General features: G+C 41.9%; 1 protein-coding gene across 3 annotated transcripts in view; it reads left to right on the top strand.

Moving 5' to 3' along the window:
- akap7 (A kinase (PRKA) anchor protein 7) overlaps window positions 1-22,550 on the top strand; it is a 48,111-nt gene that overhangs the window by 12,599 nt on the left and 12,962 nt on the right. Inside the window, exon 10 of one of the 3 annotated variants that reach the window (XM_085431563.1) lies at window positions 9,495-11,715. The exons of the other annotated variants lie outside the window; for them this stretch is intronic. Within the exon in view, the coding sequence (XP_085287689.1) occupies window positions 9,495-9,505 (11 nt within the window). The 3' untranslated portion in view covers window positions 9,506-11,715. Of the gene's footprint in view, window positions 1-9,494; window positions 11,716-22,550 lie in introns of those variants that run through there. 3 annotated transcript variants of the gene reach the window in all.

Here is a 22,550-nt window from a genome sequence, read left to right as displayed (position 1 = left end):
GTTGTAAATGCGATAACTCAAGGTAGCACTGGTGTCTGTCAGTATTCTTTTTAAAGTGTTGTATATTTGTGACAGCTGTTAACGTCGTCACCTAACTAAACACCCTAACTCATGGAGGAAAACCCACTTTATGACTCAGAATTCACTCATTGGACTCTTACGTGCAGACAGAACAATGCTGACCATAATCACAGCTTCACCAACACGAGACAGAAATCTGACATGAGACCTTAGCATATTTTTAGATCGCTATAACCGGGCTACTTGTTGCAACACTGAGAGCAAGATGACAGTCTGTACCACAAAAGTCCTCTCCTCTGAGCATCGATAGTGTTTGATTTTATTCTGTAGCAAACCAGGATGGATGGATGCCCTCCAAAGCACACTGTGGTTTTTTTATGTTTAAAAACAGAGTTTCTTCATTTTCCCACAAACCACTCAAACACACCAACAAACCAATACTTTTTTTTTTTTCATTTTGCTGCCAGCCATGGTACAACAGCAGCATTAAGAGCAGAAATGTTGTGTATGATGGATCTACTTATACCAGTGCACAACAATGGCAGAATTGAAGCAGTTAAGAAAAACAAACTATTCATCTTCCCAAACACCTGTGGTTTAAGAGTGACCGGCATCCGCACGAACACTTGAAATCTTTAAAGCAAAGAACACATGATGAGCAGCGTGTGTCATCACTCTCTCTGTAGGAGAGCAATTATTCAGCCAGCACACCTGCTGCTGTCTTATGGCTCAACGGAGACGACGATGCAGCGGGAATAGACTTGGCACTTCAACCGTATTTCAAATGGGAAATCGCTAATAACGTGGCTAATTTAAAGTGGAGCTTTATCGCATACTGTTAGTTTTCATCAAGGCCTTGTACTTGAGTTGCTTACAAAATATTGCATAAAATATCATAATGCGTTGCAGGTGATAGCAGTAGTTTGGTGTCTATTGCTATTGATTATAGCGTCCGATGAACTGGTCGGGCTTGTTCTCCTCTACATCCGTGTTTCTCACGGGAAATGATTATTTGATCATTTCCTGCTGAATTTGAAAGTTTGCTCATTTACAAAGAGATGAACAGTCTCGGTTTAATTTTAATGGAAAGACAGAATATCAACTAAAAATCCAGAAAAACCCTAACACATTCAAGTTATAAATTGATTGGTAAAAAACATAAAATCCAGAATTATTCAGGCTCTCATTCTGTGGTTTTTTTGTTTGTTTTTTTGTCTGGTGGGGCACAGTGGTCAGAGTCTGTATGTGTATATCTTAATCCCATAATCCACACTACAACATAATCCACTACAGAGCTCATTGAATGTAATCTAAAAGGGCATCTTTTTATGTTTGAGGAAGCAACACTGTACAGAGTGCAAGAACAAAGAGTGAAGGGGGGGATTTTTGTTGCCTGTTGTAATGTTCTTAAGTTGTATACTTTTATGTTTTCGGTAGAGATCAGTTTGTCGTGGCGGTTACAGTTTAGTAGTACAGGTCCTGAAGCAAGCAGGGATTTCATGCAACAGGGAGCAACTGGTTTGTGTTTGCAGTGTTGCCAAAGAAGCCGATAGTGCCTAATACATACAGCAAAGTGAAGTGCAAACAGTGAGGCTCACGCCACATAGTTAAAAATAAGAAAAACTATGTTATTTGCTTTCAACTCACCTGCACATGAAAAAATAATTTCATCAATCAATACAGGAAATAGTTAAAAAGATACTGTGTAGAGTTTGTGTTGCAGATGTAATATAAAACAAATGGTCTGATTTTACAAAAATCTGACATGTTTATCTGACTTATTTTGTTCTGTGGCGGCCAGAGAATAAATGGAAAAGCTGCTTGTGCACTTTTGTTTGGACAGGCGCTAAAAGTTCAGCACGAAGATACCAAAAAACACTTGAGTCTCTTCTCGTTCGCTTTCCACTCGCTGGCCTGTTGGAATGTGACATAAATTTAAGCCACGGAGTCAAAACAATGAAAGAAGTCTGTGTGCGTGTGTTGAAAAGTGTCCTCATCACTCGTGATGTCACTACAAAATGTGCCTGGAACATTTAAACTGTTATACTTATCCTGATTTTTTTTTTTTAATCCCCCCCTAGAGGTAGAACAGTTTCCCATTAATATGTAGTTACAGCCAAGGGAAGTCGAGCCTATAATAAAAGCAGCCTTACATAGGAGATGGTCAGTGTATTATTTCCAGTCTGTGTCTGTGGAGGTAGAATAATAGGTCTAGGTCAACTCGGGACCTTTTGGTATTTACAGTATTCAGCTTTATGTACAGACACCCAAATAAATGGGTGTAAATGCTTATTAACAGGCATGCACAGACTAGAAGTGCTCAGCAGCACTGTGGGACTGCGTGCACATTGACTCAAGAAGGTGCTTTGTTGCTCACTGACCCTTTGCTGTTTTGTTAAGATAAGGTTACTCACTTCTGTACAGACTGTGCTGCATGTTTTTTTTTTCTTCTATGAAGTAACTCTTTGGCAGTGCTCGTTTTCCACTCAGCAGCTACACAGACTGATGACGCAGTTTTGTTAATTTGAGTGTAAGTGGGCTAATTTCTCTCTGGAGAAATATTGAATCAGGGGTTTACAATATTTAAAGGATGAAAATTGAGCTGTAAAGAGTTTAACGGCATTCAGGGACCGCTGATGTTTTGAACATTTAAGAGTTTCGTTGGATGGATTATTATTATTATTTATTTATTTATTTATTTTTTACTCCTCTGGTTTGTAGAAGCCACAAGGACGGGTAGGTCCGCTGAATCTTATCTGCCTTGCATTTGTTGAAAGACACATGCCAAACATTCGAGTGCAGGGACCATGGAAAAATGCTTTTTTTGGAATTACTTGGGTAGTGGTTCATTGTTTGATGGCACTAAGCAGATAATTTAGATTTCCTCCCCTTCTTTCTCATCTTTTGTTACAAGTTGCGTTTTTATGGCTGTCGCTACTGCTTTAAAAGCAGTGATCAGTGTCCTTATTTGACTGGAAGCACAACAATTATGGGTACGCTAGGGAAATAAAACAGTAAAAACAAACAAGCCTTAATTATACTAAAGGCTCTCACTGTTAATGCTTAAGTCTTCCCGTGTGGTAATATTGGCACATCCGCCTGGCTCTGTTTCTAATAATTGATTTAATTTAATATAGACTACCTCTCTTCCTGTACACGCCTCCTCCTCTGTAATTCCTTGTAAGAAGGGAAGATATGAGTGTCTGTTATACTGGAGCATCTGTGTAAGGCCTTCGATTTAGTGCTATATAGCGCCATCTCATAAAACAGAGGTATTGCCAATTTTGGTGTGACCAGCATAATTTATACTTAAGTAACTCTGTGTTTACAAGGGAGGAAAACATAATTGTACAAAAATAAAAATGTAAACAACACATCTGGCCAATAAGCCGATTGAACATTCACACATTGTTTGTAGTGACGCCTTTAGGTTCGCGTGGAGATCACTTGGATTTTTCTCTGTGAAAAGAAACCAAGTCACAGGGAAAAGCTACAAGTTTCCAAACTTATCAACTGATTCGGACCAGAGTAAGCAAACTATTGGTGTGAAACTTCTCCTTCAAGCTGACCTGATTTTTGTGTGGCAAAGTGGGTCTCTGGCTTTGACCCAGCATGTTTCAGTTGAGGTCCACAGTTCAATCGCAGTCAATCCAGCGACACCAAGTTGTGCCACAATTTAAGTTGTGCTCTGTGAATTTGTTCCCTAGGATGAAAATGTCTTGAAGCATGTAAACCTTGCAGTGGGAACCAGAGATGGGCAGTAACGCATTACTTGGAGAGTAACGCGTTACTGTAATCTGATTACTTTTTTCAAGTAACGAGTAAAGTAAGGGATTACTATTGCAAAAACGGTAATTAGATTACCGTTACTTTCCCGTAGGAACACTGCGTTACTAAAACCGTGATTTTTTTTTTTTGCAAGAATGTCTCATGACAGTGACGTAAGCGAGTGCGACGTTCGTGACAACAGCTGTGTGCAGATCAACAATGGATCATATATCGAGTACGGGAGAGAGTATGAGCGTGCAGCGTTTAAAACGTGGAAGTACTGACCTTACTTTGAGTTTGATTCCATAAAAAGTGACAAAAACATTAGTGTCCGTTGTGCGTGGGAAGAAAACTTCTTTTTACACCGAAAAAACCCCTAAACAAGCTCCGAGTGCGCAACGACTTAAATTCAAATTCAAATTTTTATTTGTCACGTACACAGTCATACACAGTACGATATGTAGTGAAATGCTTGGACAACTGCTCGTGACCTAAAGAAAACAAAAAAGGAAAAGGCTATGAATAAGATAGGAAATAAATATGAAAAATTAAAAAGGGTAAATTTAACTAGGAAGGAATAAAATATAAATTAAGGTTAAAAATGAAATAACTGTACAACACAAATTAGAATGAAGGGTAAATTTAACTGGGAAGAATAAGATAAAGATAAATATATAAATTAAAGTTGAAAATAAAATAACTGTACAACAAAATACACAATATAGAACTATATAAGAATGTATGAAGAAATCTAAATATAAATAAATATATACACAATAACAGCAGCTGTACAAGTATTAACCGGAAATGAAAAATATAGTGACCAGTGTTGTGCAAAACCAAAGTCCAGAAAGTCCAGTGTGTGTGTAAGAACTGTATGTGTGGGTCAGTACTGTGTGGTGGTGTGATTGAGAGACCGTATCGCCTGCGGGAAGAAGCTCCTCCTCAGTCTCTCTGTGTTGGTCTTCAGGGAGCGGAATCGCTTTCCTGACCTCAGCAGAGAGAACAGTCCGTTGTTGGGATGGCTGAGGTCCTTCACGATCTTCCTGGCCTTGGTCCAGCACCGCCTGCTGTAGATTGAGTGCAGGTCAGGGAGCTCGGAGCGGATGGTGCGCTCAGCTGACCGCACAACCCTCTCTAGAGCTCGTCTGTCCTGCATGGTGCTGTTCCCGAACCAGGTTAAGATGTTTCCCGCCAGGATGCTCTCTATGGTGCACGAGTAAAAGTTAATGGGAAATTCACAGAGAAACTCGCGGATTCTTCACCTGACCGCTGTGGCACACCTGCACCAGAGCACACCTCCGCCTACCCCACTCCTGCTTTACAGGTGAAAATATTTATATTCTGCTGTGTTTTACTTGCATCTATTTGAAAATCAGAATCAGAATACTTTATTGATCCCTGGGGGAAATTATTTTTTGTTACAGTGCTCCATTTTAAACCAACATTAAGACAAGACAGACAATACGCTAACTAAGAATAGTACAATATATACATATATATACATACATACATACATAAGTCACTTATAAATAAATAGTTGGAAAAGAAACATGTGTAGCTGTAGCAGCAAACAGTGTGTTAAGTGGATGCGTTGTACAGGGAGATGGCCACAGGCAGGAATGATTTCCTGTGTCGTTCAGTGGTGCTTTTCGGTAATCTCAGTCTCTCACTGAACGAGCTCCTGTGACTGACCAACATGTCATGGAGTGGGTGGGAGGTGTTATCCAACATTGTCTTTATCTTGGACAGCATCCGCCTCTCCGACACCACCTTGAGGGAGTCCAGCTCCATCCCCACAACATTGCTGGCCTTACGGATCAGTTTATTAAGTCTGTTGGCATCTGCGACCCTCAGCCTGCTCCCCCAGCATGCAACAGCATAGAGGATCGCACTGGCCACCACAGACTCATAGAAAATCCTCAGCATTTTCTGGCAGATGTTGAAGGACCTCAGTCGCCTCAAAAAATAGAGACGACTCTGGCCCTTCCTGTAAAGTGCTGTGGTGTTTTTAGCCCAGTCCAGTTTATTGTCAATGTGTACTCCAAGGTATTTATAGTCCTCCACAATGTCAACACTGACCCCCTGGATTGAAACAGGGGTCAAGTGTTTCCTGGTCTTCCTGAAGTCCACGATCAGTTCCTTGGTCTTTGCCACGTTGAGCTGCAGATGATTCTGCTCACACCACGTGACAAAGGAGTCGACCACAGCCCGGTACTCTGTCTCATCATCCCTGCTGATGCATCCAACCACCGCAGAGTCATCAGGAAACTTCTGAAGATGGCAGGTCTCTGTGCAGTGGCTGAAGTCTGTGGTGTAGAGGGTGAAGAGGAAGGGGGAGAGGACAGTCCCCTGTGGTGCCCCTGTGTTGCTAATCACCTTGTCAGACACACACTGTGGGAGACGTACATATTGTGGTCTTCCTGTCAGGTAATCAACAATCCAGGACACCAGAGAAGCATCCACCTGCATCGCTGCTAACTTATCACCCAGGAGGGTCGGCCTGATGGTGTTGAAAGCACTGGAAAAGTCAAAAAACATGACCCTCACAGTGCTCGCCGGCTGGTCCAGATGGGTGTAGACACGATTGAGCAGGTAGATGATGGCGTCCTCTGTTCCGAGACGAGGCTGATAAGCGAACTGAAGGGGATCCAGATGTGGTCTTACTATAGGTCGCAGCTGGTCCAGGATGAGCCTTTCCAGGGTCTTCATGATGTGGGAGGTCAGTGCCACGGGCCTGTAATCCTGGGGGCCACTGGGACGTGGCGTCTTTGGTACAGGGACGAGGCATGATGTCTTCCACACCACCGGGACCCTCTGCAGACTCAGACTCAGCATAAACAGTTTATGAAAGACTCCACACAGCTGGGGGGCACAGGTCTTGAGGACAAGGGGACTCACTCCGTCTGGTCCAGCAGACTTGCCTGAGTGAAGTCTCCTCATTTGCATCTCAACCTGGTATTGAGTGAAGGTGATGGGTGGGGGAGGGGTGTCAGGAATCTCACAGGAGGCAACATGTGAAGAGAGAGGCTGGCACAGTGGTGTGGCTCTGGATTCCAGGCTGACTGCAGGTGAGGTTGTGGGGGTGGGAGCAGACACTGTGGTGTCGAATCTATTGAAAAACAGATTCAACTCGTCGGCTCTATTCTCACCTCCCTCAGCTCCCCTGCTGTTGGTTGGCCTGAATCCAGTGATGGTCTTCATGCCCCTCCACACCTCTCTCATGCTGTTCTGCTGGAGTTTCCACTCCAGCTTCCTCCTGTAATTGTCCTTAGCCTCTCTGATCTTGTCCTTTAGTAACACCTGGATCTTCCTCACCTCCTCTTTGTTGCCCCCTCTGAAAGCCCTCTTCTTGTTGTTGAGGAGGGCTTTGATGTCCTTAGTCACCCACGGCTTGTTATTTGGGTAACAATGAACAGTCTGAGCTGGAACAATGGAGTCGGTGCAGAAAGTTATGTAGCCTGTGATACACTCAGTAAGCCCATTGATGTCCTCGGCGTGAGGCTCACAGAGTGTTTCCCAGTCGGTCACCTCGAAACAGCCCTGTAGTTCCGCTATTGCCTCCTCTGACCACCTCCTAACAGTCCTGGTGGTCACAGGTTCCCTCCTCACAATTGGCACATAGCGGGGGGTGAGGTGAATCAGGTTATGATCTGACCTACCAAGTGGGGGGAGGGAGGAGGAGCTGTATGCATCCTTGACGTTAGCATACAGTAAGTCTAAAGTTTTCTCTCCCCTGGTGGGACAGTCCACATATTGTTTGAATGTTGGTAGTGTATTGTCCAGTGATACATGGTTGAAGTCACCCGAGATCACAATAAAGGCACTCGGGTGCTGAGTCTGTAGCCGAGCTATGGCAGAGTGGATAGTAAACGCAAAAATATTTTATTTTATGCGCTGGAATGTGCAGAAAATAGGTTTAAATGTTAAACTACTTTCTTCAAGTCAGAGAATGTTGCATATAATTTAATTTTTGCTTGATGCATAAAGTTAAAAGATTAAAACTGATAAAACAAGTTTAAAAAAGAGACATTTCCATTTGATTCCATTTTGTATGATGGATTATGTAGAAAAAGTAGAATTGGGCTGACAGATCTATCGCTTTATTACCTATTCAGGTTGTAAATCGTGTTTTTAAAAAGTAGCTAAGTAACTAAGTAATTAATTACTTTTGAAAATAATTAATCAGTAAAGTAACGGGATTACTTTTTTGAGGAAGTAATCAGTAATTAGTTACTGATTACTTTTTTCAAGTAACTTGACCAACACTGGTGGGAACCTAGAAGAATACCATCGACTCGCCAGATTTACCTCTCTTCAAGTTCCCCTGAAATAAAAATCCAGTTAAAGGATCACCAGTTTGACACACTGGAGAAAAACGACTATTAATCAAAGAGGAAGTTTAAAGGCAGCGAACGAGCAATGCTAAAGCTGAACCATAGGGACTACTGAGGTTGACCTTGAAGGGGAGTTCAGCCCGATTTAAATCAGGCATTGTACACAGTCAGATTACACAATATTAGTCCAATGATCGCAGAACAGTAAAACAGATGCTTGTTTTATTGCATGCTGTGTTACTACTAGAAGTAAACTATAAGACAACTGTCCATCATCTGGGAACAACATCATTTTCTCAGCTAGTCTGACAAATTCTGCAGAGTGTCATAGTCCCGACGAATACCATGAGAATATGTTGACGAGGAAGAGCGCGGACGTTGACAGTGCTGCCATGATTAACACCCCCTTCACAATCACCTTTGTCCTTCATGCACACTATGAAAATCCAAGCTGTCGTATGAGGGTCTAGTCTTGTCTCATGGCCAAGTAGCAGTTTCTTGACTCTCACTGCTGTATCTGACATCTTGAAAGAAAAAAATATCATGTACTATGATCCTGGAATTACACATTATACCAGATAACAAGGCTCCAGCATCAAGCAGGCCCTGCCAGGAATTTTTCAGATGTTAAAAAAGAACGGTAAAGCTTATGTGCGGCACACAGGTATGTTATCTCAGGTCGACATCTGAATCTGTAGGGAGCGCAGCAAACTATAAGCACCTGACAATTTGCAGTAGTGAACGCTAAGAGGATAGCAGGTGTGTTGGAGCAAGATAAAGGAGATGAGAATAGAGAAGGAGAAAGGAATCAAATAATCCGGCCAAATAGATGGGAGGATGGAAGCACAGCAGAAAGAGATTGAAAAGGAGAGAGCAAGAAATAAGTGAGATTAATCGAGAACGATAAATGAGTGTGGGAAGAGAATGGAAAGGCAGAGGAGAGAGGAACGGGCTTGCACAATCAGTAGAATTAAATAGATCGTGCGGATGGAAAGGGCAGATAGGTAGGCCAGACAGATGGTGAGAAAAAATTGGAGATGTGAGTGAAGATGACATTAAACAGACAACCGAATTGAAGCTTGATTTAAAAGGCGAGGTGGAGGAGGCTCGGTCGAGCTAAGGAGACACTGCAATGACAAGAGGGACTGGCAAAAGATGCACAACTGGGTAGTGGCTTTCAAAAAAAATTAAAAGAATGCTTTTTAATCAGAGTTTAGCATCAAGTCAATTAAATGTCTCAGATACAAATCTACTTAATCAAGTTGGAGAAACAGGAACAGAATTGGTTTTACAGGTGGAGGCCACTGACAATTTTTTTTCCTTTCTCATCTTTTCTGACTGTTTTTCACCTGTTTTGCATTTGGCTAGGGTCAGTGTGACTACTGGTAGCATGAGGTGATCCCGGGACCCTGCAGAGGCTGTACAGGTAGTCAATCTCCTCCAGGATGACACATCATTACTCCATAAGCATGGAGTCTCAAGAGCACGGAGAGGTGCCAGAACACAGGCAGTTAGTCGAGGAGAACTGGACAAGGCTGCGAAAAGTTCTTAACCCATCAACAGGACCAGTATCTGCTCCTTTGTGAAAGGAGGAACAGGATGAGCACTGCTAGAACTACAAAATGATCTGCAGGACACTGGTGGACATCTCTCTGACCAGACAATCAGAAACAGACTTCATGAGGGTGGACTGATGTCTGAATGTCCGCTAGTGAACCTGGCTGTGTCAAGCCTGTTTGCCACAGAATACCAGACCTGGCAGGTCGACCACTGGCGTCCTGTGCTTTTCACAAATGAGAGAAGGTTCACGCTGAGCACATGTGACAGACGAGAAAGCGTTTGGAGACTGTAACATCGTTCAGCATGACCGGTTTGGTGGTGGGTCAGTGATGGTCTGGTGAAGCATGTCCATTTAGGGACGCACATTCCTCCACAGCCTAGGCAACGGCACCCTGCCTGCCATTAGGTATCAGGATGGAATCCTTGGGCCTTCTGTCAGATTCTAACCTGGCTTCATCTTGGTGCTCTACAATGTCTGGCTTTATTTGGCAAGAATATGTAGATAGTTCCTGGAGAATGAAGGAATTGATACCACTGATTGCAATAGAACACCTCTGGGACATGATGTTTGATTCAATCCAACAACACCAGGCTGCTGATTTCTTCATATGCATGTGTACTTGTGAAATATTCAAGATTAAAATACAAAAGAGAATTGTGTTACTTACCTAGATATTACCATAATACTTACCATAATTTATGTCTTTCTGGTGCATATCCAATTGCCAGAACCATGTTACTACATGTTACTTTGGGGGAAAAAACATTACCAAAATGACATTTGCAAACAGCCTGAGGGTTTCACATAGTAGTATTGTATGATTGAGTGAAAGAAGCTCCACCAGCCTGTGAATGAGTAAATACAGATCCCAGCTCAATGGACAGTTTGTTTATTGGAGTGTGAGTGAACGCTGATGGAGCGAGCACGTGAAAAATGCTACTTTACATTAGTTTCACCAAATTGATTCAACACAACAAACAATCGAACATCATAACAAGGCCCGTGTGTGGGAGAGGGATGTGCTACTTTAGACGAGCAAACAGGCTACATTATAGCAGCCAAAGTAAAGTGAATTTATGTGGTGTTTTCTGTCTAAATAAAACAGACAATTAGAAAAACCTCATCTGTCGGTACTGTGGAAAGACCACATTATCCACTAAAAAGCCCATTTGGTTTTGTGTTCAGTCTTGGCTGAAATGTGCAATGCAGATGAGTAATCTTTTTTTTTTTTTCCTTTTTAGGTTGATAAGTAGTTTGAGTTTTTATGGTAAAAATCCTACCTCGTGGCGACCGCGCCAGGAGAGCAGTAATCTGTAAATCTGCACCTCTGTGCTGAATAGTTCTCATCTTCTTTGCAGTGAAAGATGATTTATAATTTACCTTCCTGTAGCTTTAGTTTACCTTAGCAGCAATAAGATAACTTTCAGTTTGTTCATACTGAATAGATGGAGAGGTGTTGGTTTGATTTACGTATTTGAAATGCCAAATTATGTGACCAAATGTTTATAGTAATGCTACATAAATAAGTATTGGTTGATTTTATTGAAATGCCAGGTGTGTTACACAGTCTTACATAACTGTGGGCACGTGTATAGATAATCACATAGCATTGATAACAACAGGCTCTCAATAGGGCTCGGTTATCTAAAGTATGCAGTTGTCTTGTTTGCTTTGTGTGCATAACCTGTCTTGTGACAAAGTGCTGAGGCACCATGAGTTCAGATCAGCTAAACAAAGTCCACACTGTGTCTTTTTCTTTTCTTTTTTTTAGCTATCGCTGTGTGTGCACTGTGAGGCTTAAATGGAAGAGTACTTAAGATACCACCAATAACCCCAACTGTTTTTATGGTTTAACATGCGGAGAATAAATGTGTTCTTCTGGGATAAAACGTCCTCACATCGCTTTTTGTTTGCATAAGTAACCCTGTAGCTAACCCTGAACATCTGACATTAAAAAGCCCAAAATCAATACCAAGCGTTGCGTGTACACATACTGTATTGTTATGGTGTAACTGATACTCAATAGAAATCAAGGCAAATCAATAAAAACACCTCCTCACAGCTGCGAGTGTGTTTGTGTGAAACGTGGCAGCTGTGAGCTGAATTCTTCTGATAGAAAAAGGGCTCCACTGTCTACTTATGCAGCTGAGCTCAGCTTATAAAGCTCCACAATGCACATGGTTTACGTGTGTGTGTGTGTGTGTGTGTGTGTGTGTGTGTGTGTGTGTGTGTGTGTGTGTGTGTGTGTGTGTGTGTTTCCTTTAACACATCTCCCCTTACCCTTAGCTCTTGTGTGTAATCCACCATTAATGCTGGAGGGTAGAGGTGTGCTTTTAACAATCACTTGCAGCTAGAAAAACACGTCCCTGGAACTGGTGGAGAGTAATTTATTACTCAACTCCCTTCAGAGCTTCTGAAGGGAGTTGTTGAGACACTTGAATGCACCCTTATGTTTTTATAAGTCGTGTGTCGTGTGTGTAATCACTCTCCTTCATGAATCCTCATTGTTTCACACAGTCGTCTGCGTAGCAGCAAAGTGCTTCCAACAAAGACGGCTAGAAATTTTAGCTTAACACTTGTTTGCCTGTAATTTGACTTTGCTTTTGTTGTTTTTTTTTTTCCCCATATTGATGTAAGTTACATTGACATAAGACTGAAAAACAAAATCAAAAATTCTTTGAATATGGAAGCCACAGCCGTGAAGACCAACAGAACAGTTGGTGAGGCCCTGGCAGCCTCCGGTTGCTGGAGAAAAATGTTTATAGATTTTCATGGTCACCTGTAGTTTCCATGGAAGATGCGCACGTGATTTCAAACACTTACTAACTAACCACAGAGTGGTATTGCAACTTGAAAACATGCAAGGGGAGGTGTTGGTGTTTGACCCATCCAGTTGAGACCTTAAGTTTAGGGAGAATGAGGCTCCTCACTCACCTTATTTAAATTTGTCTGATGTACCTCTGAAAATAGACTCCTTGTGCACCTCTGGATGGTTTCTGGATCTGTGGTGCACACTGAATCGGTTTCCTTATTTTAAACAAACAACTCTTTAACTTTAATTTCATTGTGGAGTATAGGGTGAAGTTGTAGAAAGGAAAATCTGGCAGGTGAAGCTGGTGGTGAACAAGGATTGTGTTGGCAAGGCTTAAAAGATACATAACACACGTACTGGCACACAGCACAGATCATGCAGCGTGATACTCGTGCTCCTGGTTGTAATCTTACCTTGATTACAGCTGTTTGGTCTCTGCCTTATACCTGGAGGCCCAGTTCTCATCACCATCCTCATGTAAAATTGATCCTTGCTTCTCTACTTTTTGCAGATTGCATGTTGGCTTGCAGAGCTAGAAAGTGGGATATACGTACGTGGATATAATTTCTTCAGCAGCCCACCGTTTTGATTTAGGTGTGAGTTTCCACAGAGAAAGTGTTACAGGGATCATGCGCGTCCATATTTTGTGTTTTGTGCCCTGAGAACAACTTCATTAAAACAGGCACAATCTGATGGTCTGTTTTGACTCTGTTGGTCATTATCATAATCCATTTTCACAGATGGATGAAGCAAAACATTTTTTTTCTTTGCTGGAATAGTTGCAATGCCTGCAATGCCTGAGCTCCATCTGCGATCCTTCTTTGAGGTCAGTGCCTTTGAATGTAGGACCTCACGCTCACCTGAAAGAGGAGCAGGAACATCTGCATTTTTAGGCACCATAATGCACATTACATCATCGCTGTCGAGCAGCTTTCTTTTTATAAATATTGAAAAACCTGCTGACATCATCGAGCTGGATTAAGCCAAGACCAAGAGATGTACTCGTTAAAGATAAGCACAAGAAACCAATCAATTCACAGACGATACTTTTCACTTATCACTCCTAACAGATGTCACGGCACATAAATCTGCATGCACCTCAGTTCAATACATTTTTTAGTATAGAAGAAACAGGAAATCTATACATAGTAATGTAAAAATGATGTTTTTACCATTTATAAGGAATATAAATATTAATAAGTGTCTGAAAGGCCAAAAGTCTTAACCATAATAGCATGGAAATGCTGGCATAGGAAAGAAATGGAAAAAGAAATCTCAATAGTACACGTAATAGTACATCTTCTCCAGTTAAAGAGTTACTGTCAATGATGAAACACTACCTAAGTTAGTTTACATTTCTTCAGTATTGAACAGCAGAAATTCAAACTTTTTAAAATTATGACAAATTGCAAAATGCTTAGCAGCGTCTCTAATAAAACCTCTGTAACTTCGCTTCAGCAGCATCAGGTAATGTTCATATGCTGAGTCATGTTTTCTTCCGTTTTTGTTCTACTGCAGAATATTTTTAAGGTTATCTGCTATAAAAAGCCAGGCCAGGAAAATCTCCTTCATATTTTTCTGTTTTATCCTCAGTTACTTTGATACGAAGGCATCTGCTGTGATGCTTACACCTCTGATGAAGTCTCACAAGTGTCAGTACTGATAAATGATCAGAATTATAATATTTCTAACTGTCTTAGGTAGAGCTGGGCAATAGGACGATATATATCGTGTGGACGATAGAAAAGTGTCTATCGTGCCATTTGTCTTCTATCGTTTCTAACCTAATTTTATAAATTATTACATAAAATATATCATTAACACTTTAAAGCCGGTCGGAGTGGGCACGCTCCGTTTTGCCTAATTATTTTTAAATCCCTGTATAACTGGAACCATGTAAGCTAGGGCAATAATTTTTTTTGCATATGAAACCGGAGGAGTTCTACTTACATCTTGGGGCGATCGTGGAGTTCGCCTTGTAATCGGAAGGTTGCCGGTTCGAGCCCCGGCTTGGACAGTCTTGGTCGTTGTGTCCTCGGGCAAGACTCTTCACCCGTTGCCTACTGGTGGTGGTCAGAGGGCCCGGTGGCGCCGGTGTCCGGCAGCCTCGCCTCTGTCAGTGCGACCCAGGGCGGCTGTGGCTACAGTGTAGCTTGCCATCACCAGTGTGTGAATGTGTGTGTGAATGGGTGGATGACTGAATGTGTAAAGTGCTTTGGGGTCCTTAGGGACTAGAAAAGTGCCATACAAATACAGGCCATTTCAATCTTATGCTACCAGCTTGTCCTAGGTCACGGTTTCCTTCCACATATAGCTTTGCAAAAATTGCATAAAAAGCACTTGCAGCAACAAAAACATAATATTCTAGAAACACGCTTTTCCGATCAGCTTTTCATAACACTTCCTATGTTGGAAGTGTTGTTGTTGGTCAGCGTGAACTATCGCATGTCCGCCATTACCTGCCCGGAACCGGAAGTGACGTCATTTTTGCGGAAAATGTAGATTTGTTTTGTTTTTAACCTTCAGGGCCTTATAAGCCTATACTGGTGTTTTTAAAAGTTATGTTTGACTTTATGCTTTTCTGTATCATTTCTTGGATGCTTAGAACTCAAATTACACTGTTGGAAATCGTTTATTTTGATGTACATGCTGTTTTTTTGCAGCAAGTTGGGAAAAGAAAAACTATAGCCAGCCGAAGATACAGCAGTCTTTCACACAAGGCTCTTATGAGAAAACGTCCAAGCGCCATAAACAAACCACAGGAGCCGTCTCGCGTTACATTTGTAAATTCATGGCCCCTGTTTATGTAGTTGAGAAGGACAGCTTTCGTGACCTCGTCAAAGTCCTTGATCTGAGGTACGTTATGCCCGGTCGTAAGCACTTCAGTAAAGTCGAGTTGCCTCGCTTATATGACGCATGCCGGGCCAAAGTAGAGAAGGATGTTTGCAGTGTTGTGCATTATGCTTTGACGACTGACCTATGAACGAGCAGAGATACGCAGCCCTACATGAGCATAACCATCCATTTCATTAACAAAGACTGCACCCTCTGCGCTCGCTGTTTACAGACTGCGTACTTTCCATATGACCACAGGTCAGGTGGTATATTGTGATATATATCGTTATCGTGATATAAAATAATTCATATCGTGATAAATATTTCTTCCATATTGCCCAGCACTAGTCTTAGGCAAAATTTACCAGATTCAAATCTAATTCAATTGAATCGAATCGGGACCTTGTGAATCTGAATCGAATCGATTCTAGAAATCAGTGACAATACTCAGCCCTACATGTGAGCACAAAAAAGCCTAAGAAGTGGTTTCCTTTGAAATTTTGACTGCCTGACACACCAGTTTAACAGAAATGTAGATCATTCTTGTAACTCTTCAGGAACTACACAGTATTGTGTAATAAAATATAAAATTAGAAAATATTTTGTGTTTTGGGTCTAGCCCTAGTCTTCCTCATGTGGATTCGGTCTGGCTGTACTCGGTGATGTGCTTTAACCTCAAATGGTGAAACGTTTGTTGTTTCCACTGTTAGCAGGATCAGTTTTCCTGCATCATTTACAAAGAACTGTGCTTTGTTGGATTTTCTTTAGTTTTTAGGTGCTAACACTGCTCTCGCTGTCAGACATGCCTGCCAGTATGGCCCAGCCCTATCTGCATTTCCAGTAATTGACATGCTTATTTCCAATTAAATTTATATCCAGGTTGGATAATGATCGATTGCATCTCTAATAATAAGGAGTAGTCTATGTCGTCTAGAGCGCATTTACCTGATTTTACAAATAATAGCAAAAAAATTAAGACAACTGTCACCAGACAACAAACAAAATAGAGCAAATATTTACCTGCAAAAATTGAGAAACCATGACAAGCTTTTTTTTCCAAACCATTTTTTGTTTAGCATTTGAAAATCACTTATTGCCAACTAACTTGCTGTAAAGATGTTAAAAAGAAGACATTAACAGCTCAGCACCCCCAGTCAGGCTCATTGAGATCCCGGATGTAAATGCCACACTGAATTACTAGTCATTACATCTGAATGACTGCAACCTTCACAATAAGAGAGTGGATATATATAGGAAGCTGATGATAATCTCCTTATGTGCCTTTCCTTGACCCTCATCTTGGGACGTCGGTGTTTAGCCCTGACTATTGTTTTAGTCATAATCCACACTTGAGTCCAGAATTTTTACTTTTTTTTTTTATCTGTAATGTATGTTATCCTCTTTATTTCACCACGTCCTAATTCCATTCCAGACCTCATAAATTACACAGATAAACCCAGTAGCAGGCTGCAGCTGCCGGCTGTTCAACAATCATTATTCAAGCTACAGTGACGAGAGGAGGCGGAGCTTGTAGGCACCCGACCCCTCCACACACAAACACAGAGCGATGTCCGCCGTCTCCTCATACGCACTGCTCCCTTTTCCACATCCGAAGGCTCGCTCAGTGTCTTCTCACTGAAGCCTGCTCATACATGCAGCCCTCCTCCTCTGTCCTCATCTAGTTTCACACACATGCACTCTTTATCTTTACTCATGCACGCCCCTCCCCTGCTTTGCTCACTTCAAACCAAAATCACTCTTTATTTGTTCTGTCTTTTTGTCTCCTACACATGCACCGTCCAGCTCTCCCATTCTCTTCTCTTTCTCTCTCCTCCCTCTTTCCCTATCTCTCTCCCTCTCTCTGATACACACCCCCCTCCTCCCTGTGTTAGTGCAAAGTAGAGCAAGAGCAAGGAATCACTCGTTCATTTTTTTCCAGCGTCTGCTGTCTTTCTCTGTCTTCTTCGGGCTGCACGGACGGAGAGCGAGGGTTTTTTGGGGGTTTTTCTTGTTTGGTTGCTTTCATCCTCACTGGGTTTGTCTGCCCTTTGGGAGGGGAGGAGAACAAGTGACACAGAGGGCAAGACGGGAGGAGAAGCGGGGCTCTCCCTCCATCCGTCAGGCTTAGAACAAGGGGCTGAGGAAAAAGAGGGGTAACAGTAGGGCGAGGGGAACAGGAGGAGAGGGAAGGAGGCGCCATGGGTCAACTGTGCTGCTTCCCTTTCTCCCAAGCCGAGGAGAAAATCAGTAAGTGCCTCCTGCTCCTGTCTCCATGCGTGGGTGTGTGTTGTTGGAGAAACCAATCGGATTGATACTCAGCGGTGCTGCTTTTTTGGAAAAGACTGCATGTGTGCAGTGTAGGAAGATACTGCACATCGTATATGTGTGTGTGCGTAGTGCTTTGTGTCAGCTGAGTGTGTGCGCACAGCTACATACATGTCAGTGTGTGACCTACACATGGACAAGGAGTGTCTGTGAGAGAGCAGCATCATGTCACAGCATTTGTGTGCAGATTAGTGTTGTGTATGTTTGAGCGTTTGTAGACGAGTGGTCCTATTTCAGCTGTGTAATTCTGTGTCATCAGTGTGTAATTAATCAGTGGCCGAGCAGAGCCACTGATTAAGCTTCAGATGAAACACTTTGTGAATAGGTTGTGCAAAACGTGTCTGTAGAAAGCTGCTCTGTGGCTTTGCATTAGTGTTTATTTTTTATTGTTTGTTTGGCTGTTTGTTTTCGGTGTTGCTGCTTCTGATAAGCAGGTCCTTAATTTCTTGTGCATGTGCATTATTTTGCACACGAGCCAAACAAAACGGGGCTAAACTGTGACTACTACTTACTACTCCACCTCTATTATATTACATAGCAGTGGTCTTTCATAAATATAAAGTTATTAAATAAATAAGCAAAGGAGCTTTTTGCTTTTGTGCTTGCCTTTAAGTTTATATTTCTTATTTAATCGTATAAATTATACTCATAATACCTATGAGTATGTTCTTTTATTAACTTTTGCTGCTTTGCTTTAACATAATGGACTAAAGAAGCTAAAGATCCTGTCACACTGACGCACTTTTTCAATAATGCTCCTTGAAGTTAGATCTACTCATCCCCCTTCACAGCTGTTCTAAAATATTTCATTACTCTGTGGTTTTTATTTGATTGTTTTAAACTCGATGCCCGATATTTCACTGAAACTCTCGGTCTGCGGTCAGCGTATCAGCTGGCCGAGCTACAATTTTGGGCATAATTGGCTCCAATGTCATTGCCATATGTGCACGTCTTAAAACTCAGATTCAAGTTGGGCACAAAGAAAGTTTCGACCTTTTAGCAGACAAATACGAAAACGCTCATCTCACAGTCAAGCTCTGCAAGTCACGCTGCGCAGTGAAGGTCAAATATCCAACTGAGGGGAACAATAAGCAAAACGCTTTTCGAGTGGAGGGAGGGGCGGCTCTAAAATAACTTGTAAATGCCTCTTGGGTTATCATTCTGCATTCGTTTAATCGTCATGTGCCATGGATTAGCCAGTTAACGCGTCTTCTGTTTTTCGAGCACCACTGTTATCTAATGCACGGGGTCGTTGCACAATATCTGCGGTCGGTTAAAGGAAAATTCAAATGAATAAATAGTTAAAGTCAGGGGACAAATTTTCCACTAAGTGACAGCGACAAAAAGAGGCTGCTCTTCATCAGCTTACATGAAATTAAATGAGCTCCAGAGGATAATTATGGGAGCAGTTTGTGGTTTGATTGCAGCCTTCCCTCTCATTGTTCTGCAGCAGCTGTATTGTTAGTTAATTTGGGTTTTGCATGAATGTGCAGCGTAGTTTTTGGGGCTGCTGCATGTCATAGGACATGAATTGCAATTATTACTCTCTTCCTCCAATATTATCAAAACACACACACACAATCTGTTGTGGAGGGTCATAGCATGTCACAACATTTAACGCAACATTAAAGAGTAGTGTTAAAGGTCAATACATCTCTTCTCTTAAACTGAATGCACACATGCTGCCACATATAGATTTGCTCTAGTTAAAGGAGGGTTTCGGTCAGTGTGAGGGTTTCTCTTTTCTCTTCGGTAAAATTGGATTTGCTACTTGTTTGTCTCAGTCCCAGTAATGAAATGAAAGTCGGTAAATTGAAATTGATCTAATGTAGATACTAATAGAAAAGCTAGTCTCTGTGTGAGGCTACGCTTACGTAGAAGGTAGATGATGCCTTCTACGACCTGTCAGTTAGATTAATAATTAAACAGAGATACAAAGTAATAAAATCGTCCACTGATTTATGGTCAGTTAAGGGTATGTTTGTGTGTGCAGGCCTTACATGAGGTCTTGATCGTGCTGATCATGAGGTCATAAAGACAGACTTTGACACCAGCTGAAATGGCTCGTCTGCAGAAGGGCTGTGGGTGTGTGTGTTTTCTTTTTTTGTAAGGGCAGAAATATTAAACTGGGCTGAGTGTGTTCTCCCCTCCTCTCTGTTTTCTCCCCGATGTGTCTCTTTGCTCTTTTCCCCGCTTGCAGCTGCATTGCTATAAACAGTCGAGCCACTGTGCCCTACTTCTGTGTGGAGAGAGAAGGATAGAGAAAAGGAAAGAGCGGCGCAGGGAATGAAAACTAATGAGGGAGAAAGGAGGGATTGGGCTTTAAGAGAAGTGGGAATATTGAGACAAAGACAGAGGCAAGTAGAGGGAGCCAACAAACGTGTGTGTATGTGTGTGTGCGTGTGTGTTCTGTAGGTCAGATGCTACCCATGTGATGTGGTGACAGTTGCCCCTCGTGAGCGCAACAAGACACATGCGTACTTGTGTTCCTGCTGTGTATCTGTGTGTGAATAAAACACTGACCAACAAGACAGGGTGTCACACGGTGGTGTTGGCTGTCACTGCTGGTGAAACTTAGAAAATTGAAACAGTTGAATTAATTTCTTTATATGACTATAACTTTATGAATAATAGCCATTTTTTGTCATACCCATTAAAATGCCGTATGAGAGCTAGATGTGTTCTTACGGTTGTTATTTAGTTGAGTATTAATGTAAAAAATGTAATCGAAACCCAATCCTTGACTTGATCAGCAACAATAATCAGGTATGCTGTGGTGTTTAAATGATGCTCGGCTCAAAGTGTTACAAGAAACCATGTCCCACACCATTACACCGCCACCACTATCCTCAGCCGTTGATACAACGTGGGATGGATCTGTTCTTTCACGTTGTTTACACCCAATTCTGACGCCAGTATATAAATGTTACAGCAGAAATTAAGATTCCTCAAATCAGGCAACATATTTCCAATCATCTGTTGTCCAGTTCTGGTGAGCCTGTGTGAATTATACCCTCAGTTTCCTGTTGTTAATTGACAGGTGTGCCATCCAGTCTGGTCTTCTGTTGCTGTAGCTTATCTGCTTCAACATTCAATGTGTTATGCATTTATGTGTGCTCTTCTATAGCTTGGTCGTAACAGGTGGTTATTTGATTTGCGGCGTTAAAAAACAGATGCAGTTAGGTTGTTTTGCATTGTTTGAAGCTGACAGCTGGTTGCTTGCAAAGTTTCCAGGCTCCAGTTGACTAGTATTGACCCTCGACTACGAAGTCACACGTCAGTCAACAGTATCCTGGGCTCTCATTGGTAGTCGCTTTAATCTCTCACCTGATAGTTCAGAAAAATTTATCTCAGGTCCACTCACTCTGTGTTGCCAGTGTTTTTTCACCCATAGTCCACTGAATTCAAGGAATGTCATTCACTTTGTATGATCACTAGTCATCGTTTTCAGTGTGCAAACAGCTTCACTGTTGCCTCAGCTCAACACAATCTGGCCATTCTCCTCTGACTTCTTGACATCAACAAGCCATTTTCACCCAGACATCCTGCTGCTCATTGGATCCTTTCTGTTTTTCAGAAAATTCTCTGTAAACTCTAGAGACTGTTGTGTGGGGAAATATCAGCAGTTTCTAAAATACTCAGAAACTGTTGTGCAGCTGTTGTTGGTGCCAACAACCATGCCGCATTCAAACTTACTTAAACCAGCTTTCTTTCTGACATGGAAAGGACAGGAGCAACACTCATGTCCTTTCAGTGCAGTTAATTTGTACCCATATCTTAGATTCTTTTCTTCTTCTAACAGTCTGGTAAAGGTAAACTTTATTCCTCACACAGCATGCTTGGGACAAGCTATTAACAGTCACACAGCCTCTATATGGATATCTGTTTTAGCTTTTCACCTGCATGATCTGTAACTAAAGAGCAGAAATGACCTTGATCGGACATCTTTCCCTGTCGCATGGGTTTGCACAACTGTGACGTCACAGAAGTGTTAAATATCCAGCTCTGTGTTTGTATTTGTGAGATGTGCCGATGAAGTCAGCAGGGACCACGTGCGGAAGAGGGGAAGCAAATCGACAACAAAGAGAAACAGAGAAAGGGAAGAGATGGATACAGCGCTGCTCATTTCACCTCTTTCCTCCCAGCCACTCCTCTGTGCTAAGATTTCTTCTTTTATTCTGGCGCCTCTCTGGTTTTACTCGTCCTTGTTGTATGGAAACATCAGGAAATGAAAGGATTTCTGAAATGATTACCTATCAGATGGGCTCAGGTGTTTATAGACGAAACAATCTGACTGAACTAACAACATACAGACAGCTGTAATTGATCAGACACACTCGGTAAGTGAAAAAGTAGGGAAACTCTCGAATTTAGTAACATCTCCTTTAGGAGCAACACCATGCCTCGCAGTTGGGGTAGGATGTTTGTGTTGGTCTGCTTTGACGTCTCTCTTCAACTGCAGACGTTCGACTTTTGTCTCGTGTGTCCACATAAAACGCTACTCCAAGAGTGTTGTGGAGCACTGAGATCATCTTTCACAAACTTAAAATATGCTGCAGATTTGGTTTTTGGGAACCAGCCTTCCTCTAACACCATTCAGTGTTTTCCTTATGATAGACACATGAACACGACTTTAGGAATTTGTTGATCTGTGCACGTTTTGGTGTCACCCATGGGTTTGGGGGTTTTATTTGGTTTTGTTTCTAACTTTTCATCATTACATGTCTTGCTTTTTATGTGATCCAAGCCAGATGTCTACTCTAAAGAAGATTGTCAACAGTCTTAAGTTTTGTTTTTTGCATGGTTCACACCAAACAGCCTTTTTATTTTTGTAAAGAAAATCAGTCTGTGTGATTAACTGGATTTTGTGGATTTTATAAAACCCACATTT

Source organism: Copadichromis virginalis, linkage group LG15, assembly GCF_057382275.1.
Source record: "Copadichromis virginalis isolate Kocher_CV1m ecotype Utaka linkage group LG15, C_Virginalis_male_GT1.1, whole genome shotgun sequence".
Classification (NCBI taxonomy): Eukaryota; Metazoa; Chordata; class Actinopteri; order Cichliformes; family Cichlidae; genus Copadichromis; species Copadichromis virginalis.
This window is presented reverse-complemented; position numbering and strand designations above follow the sequence as displayed.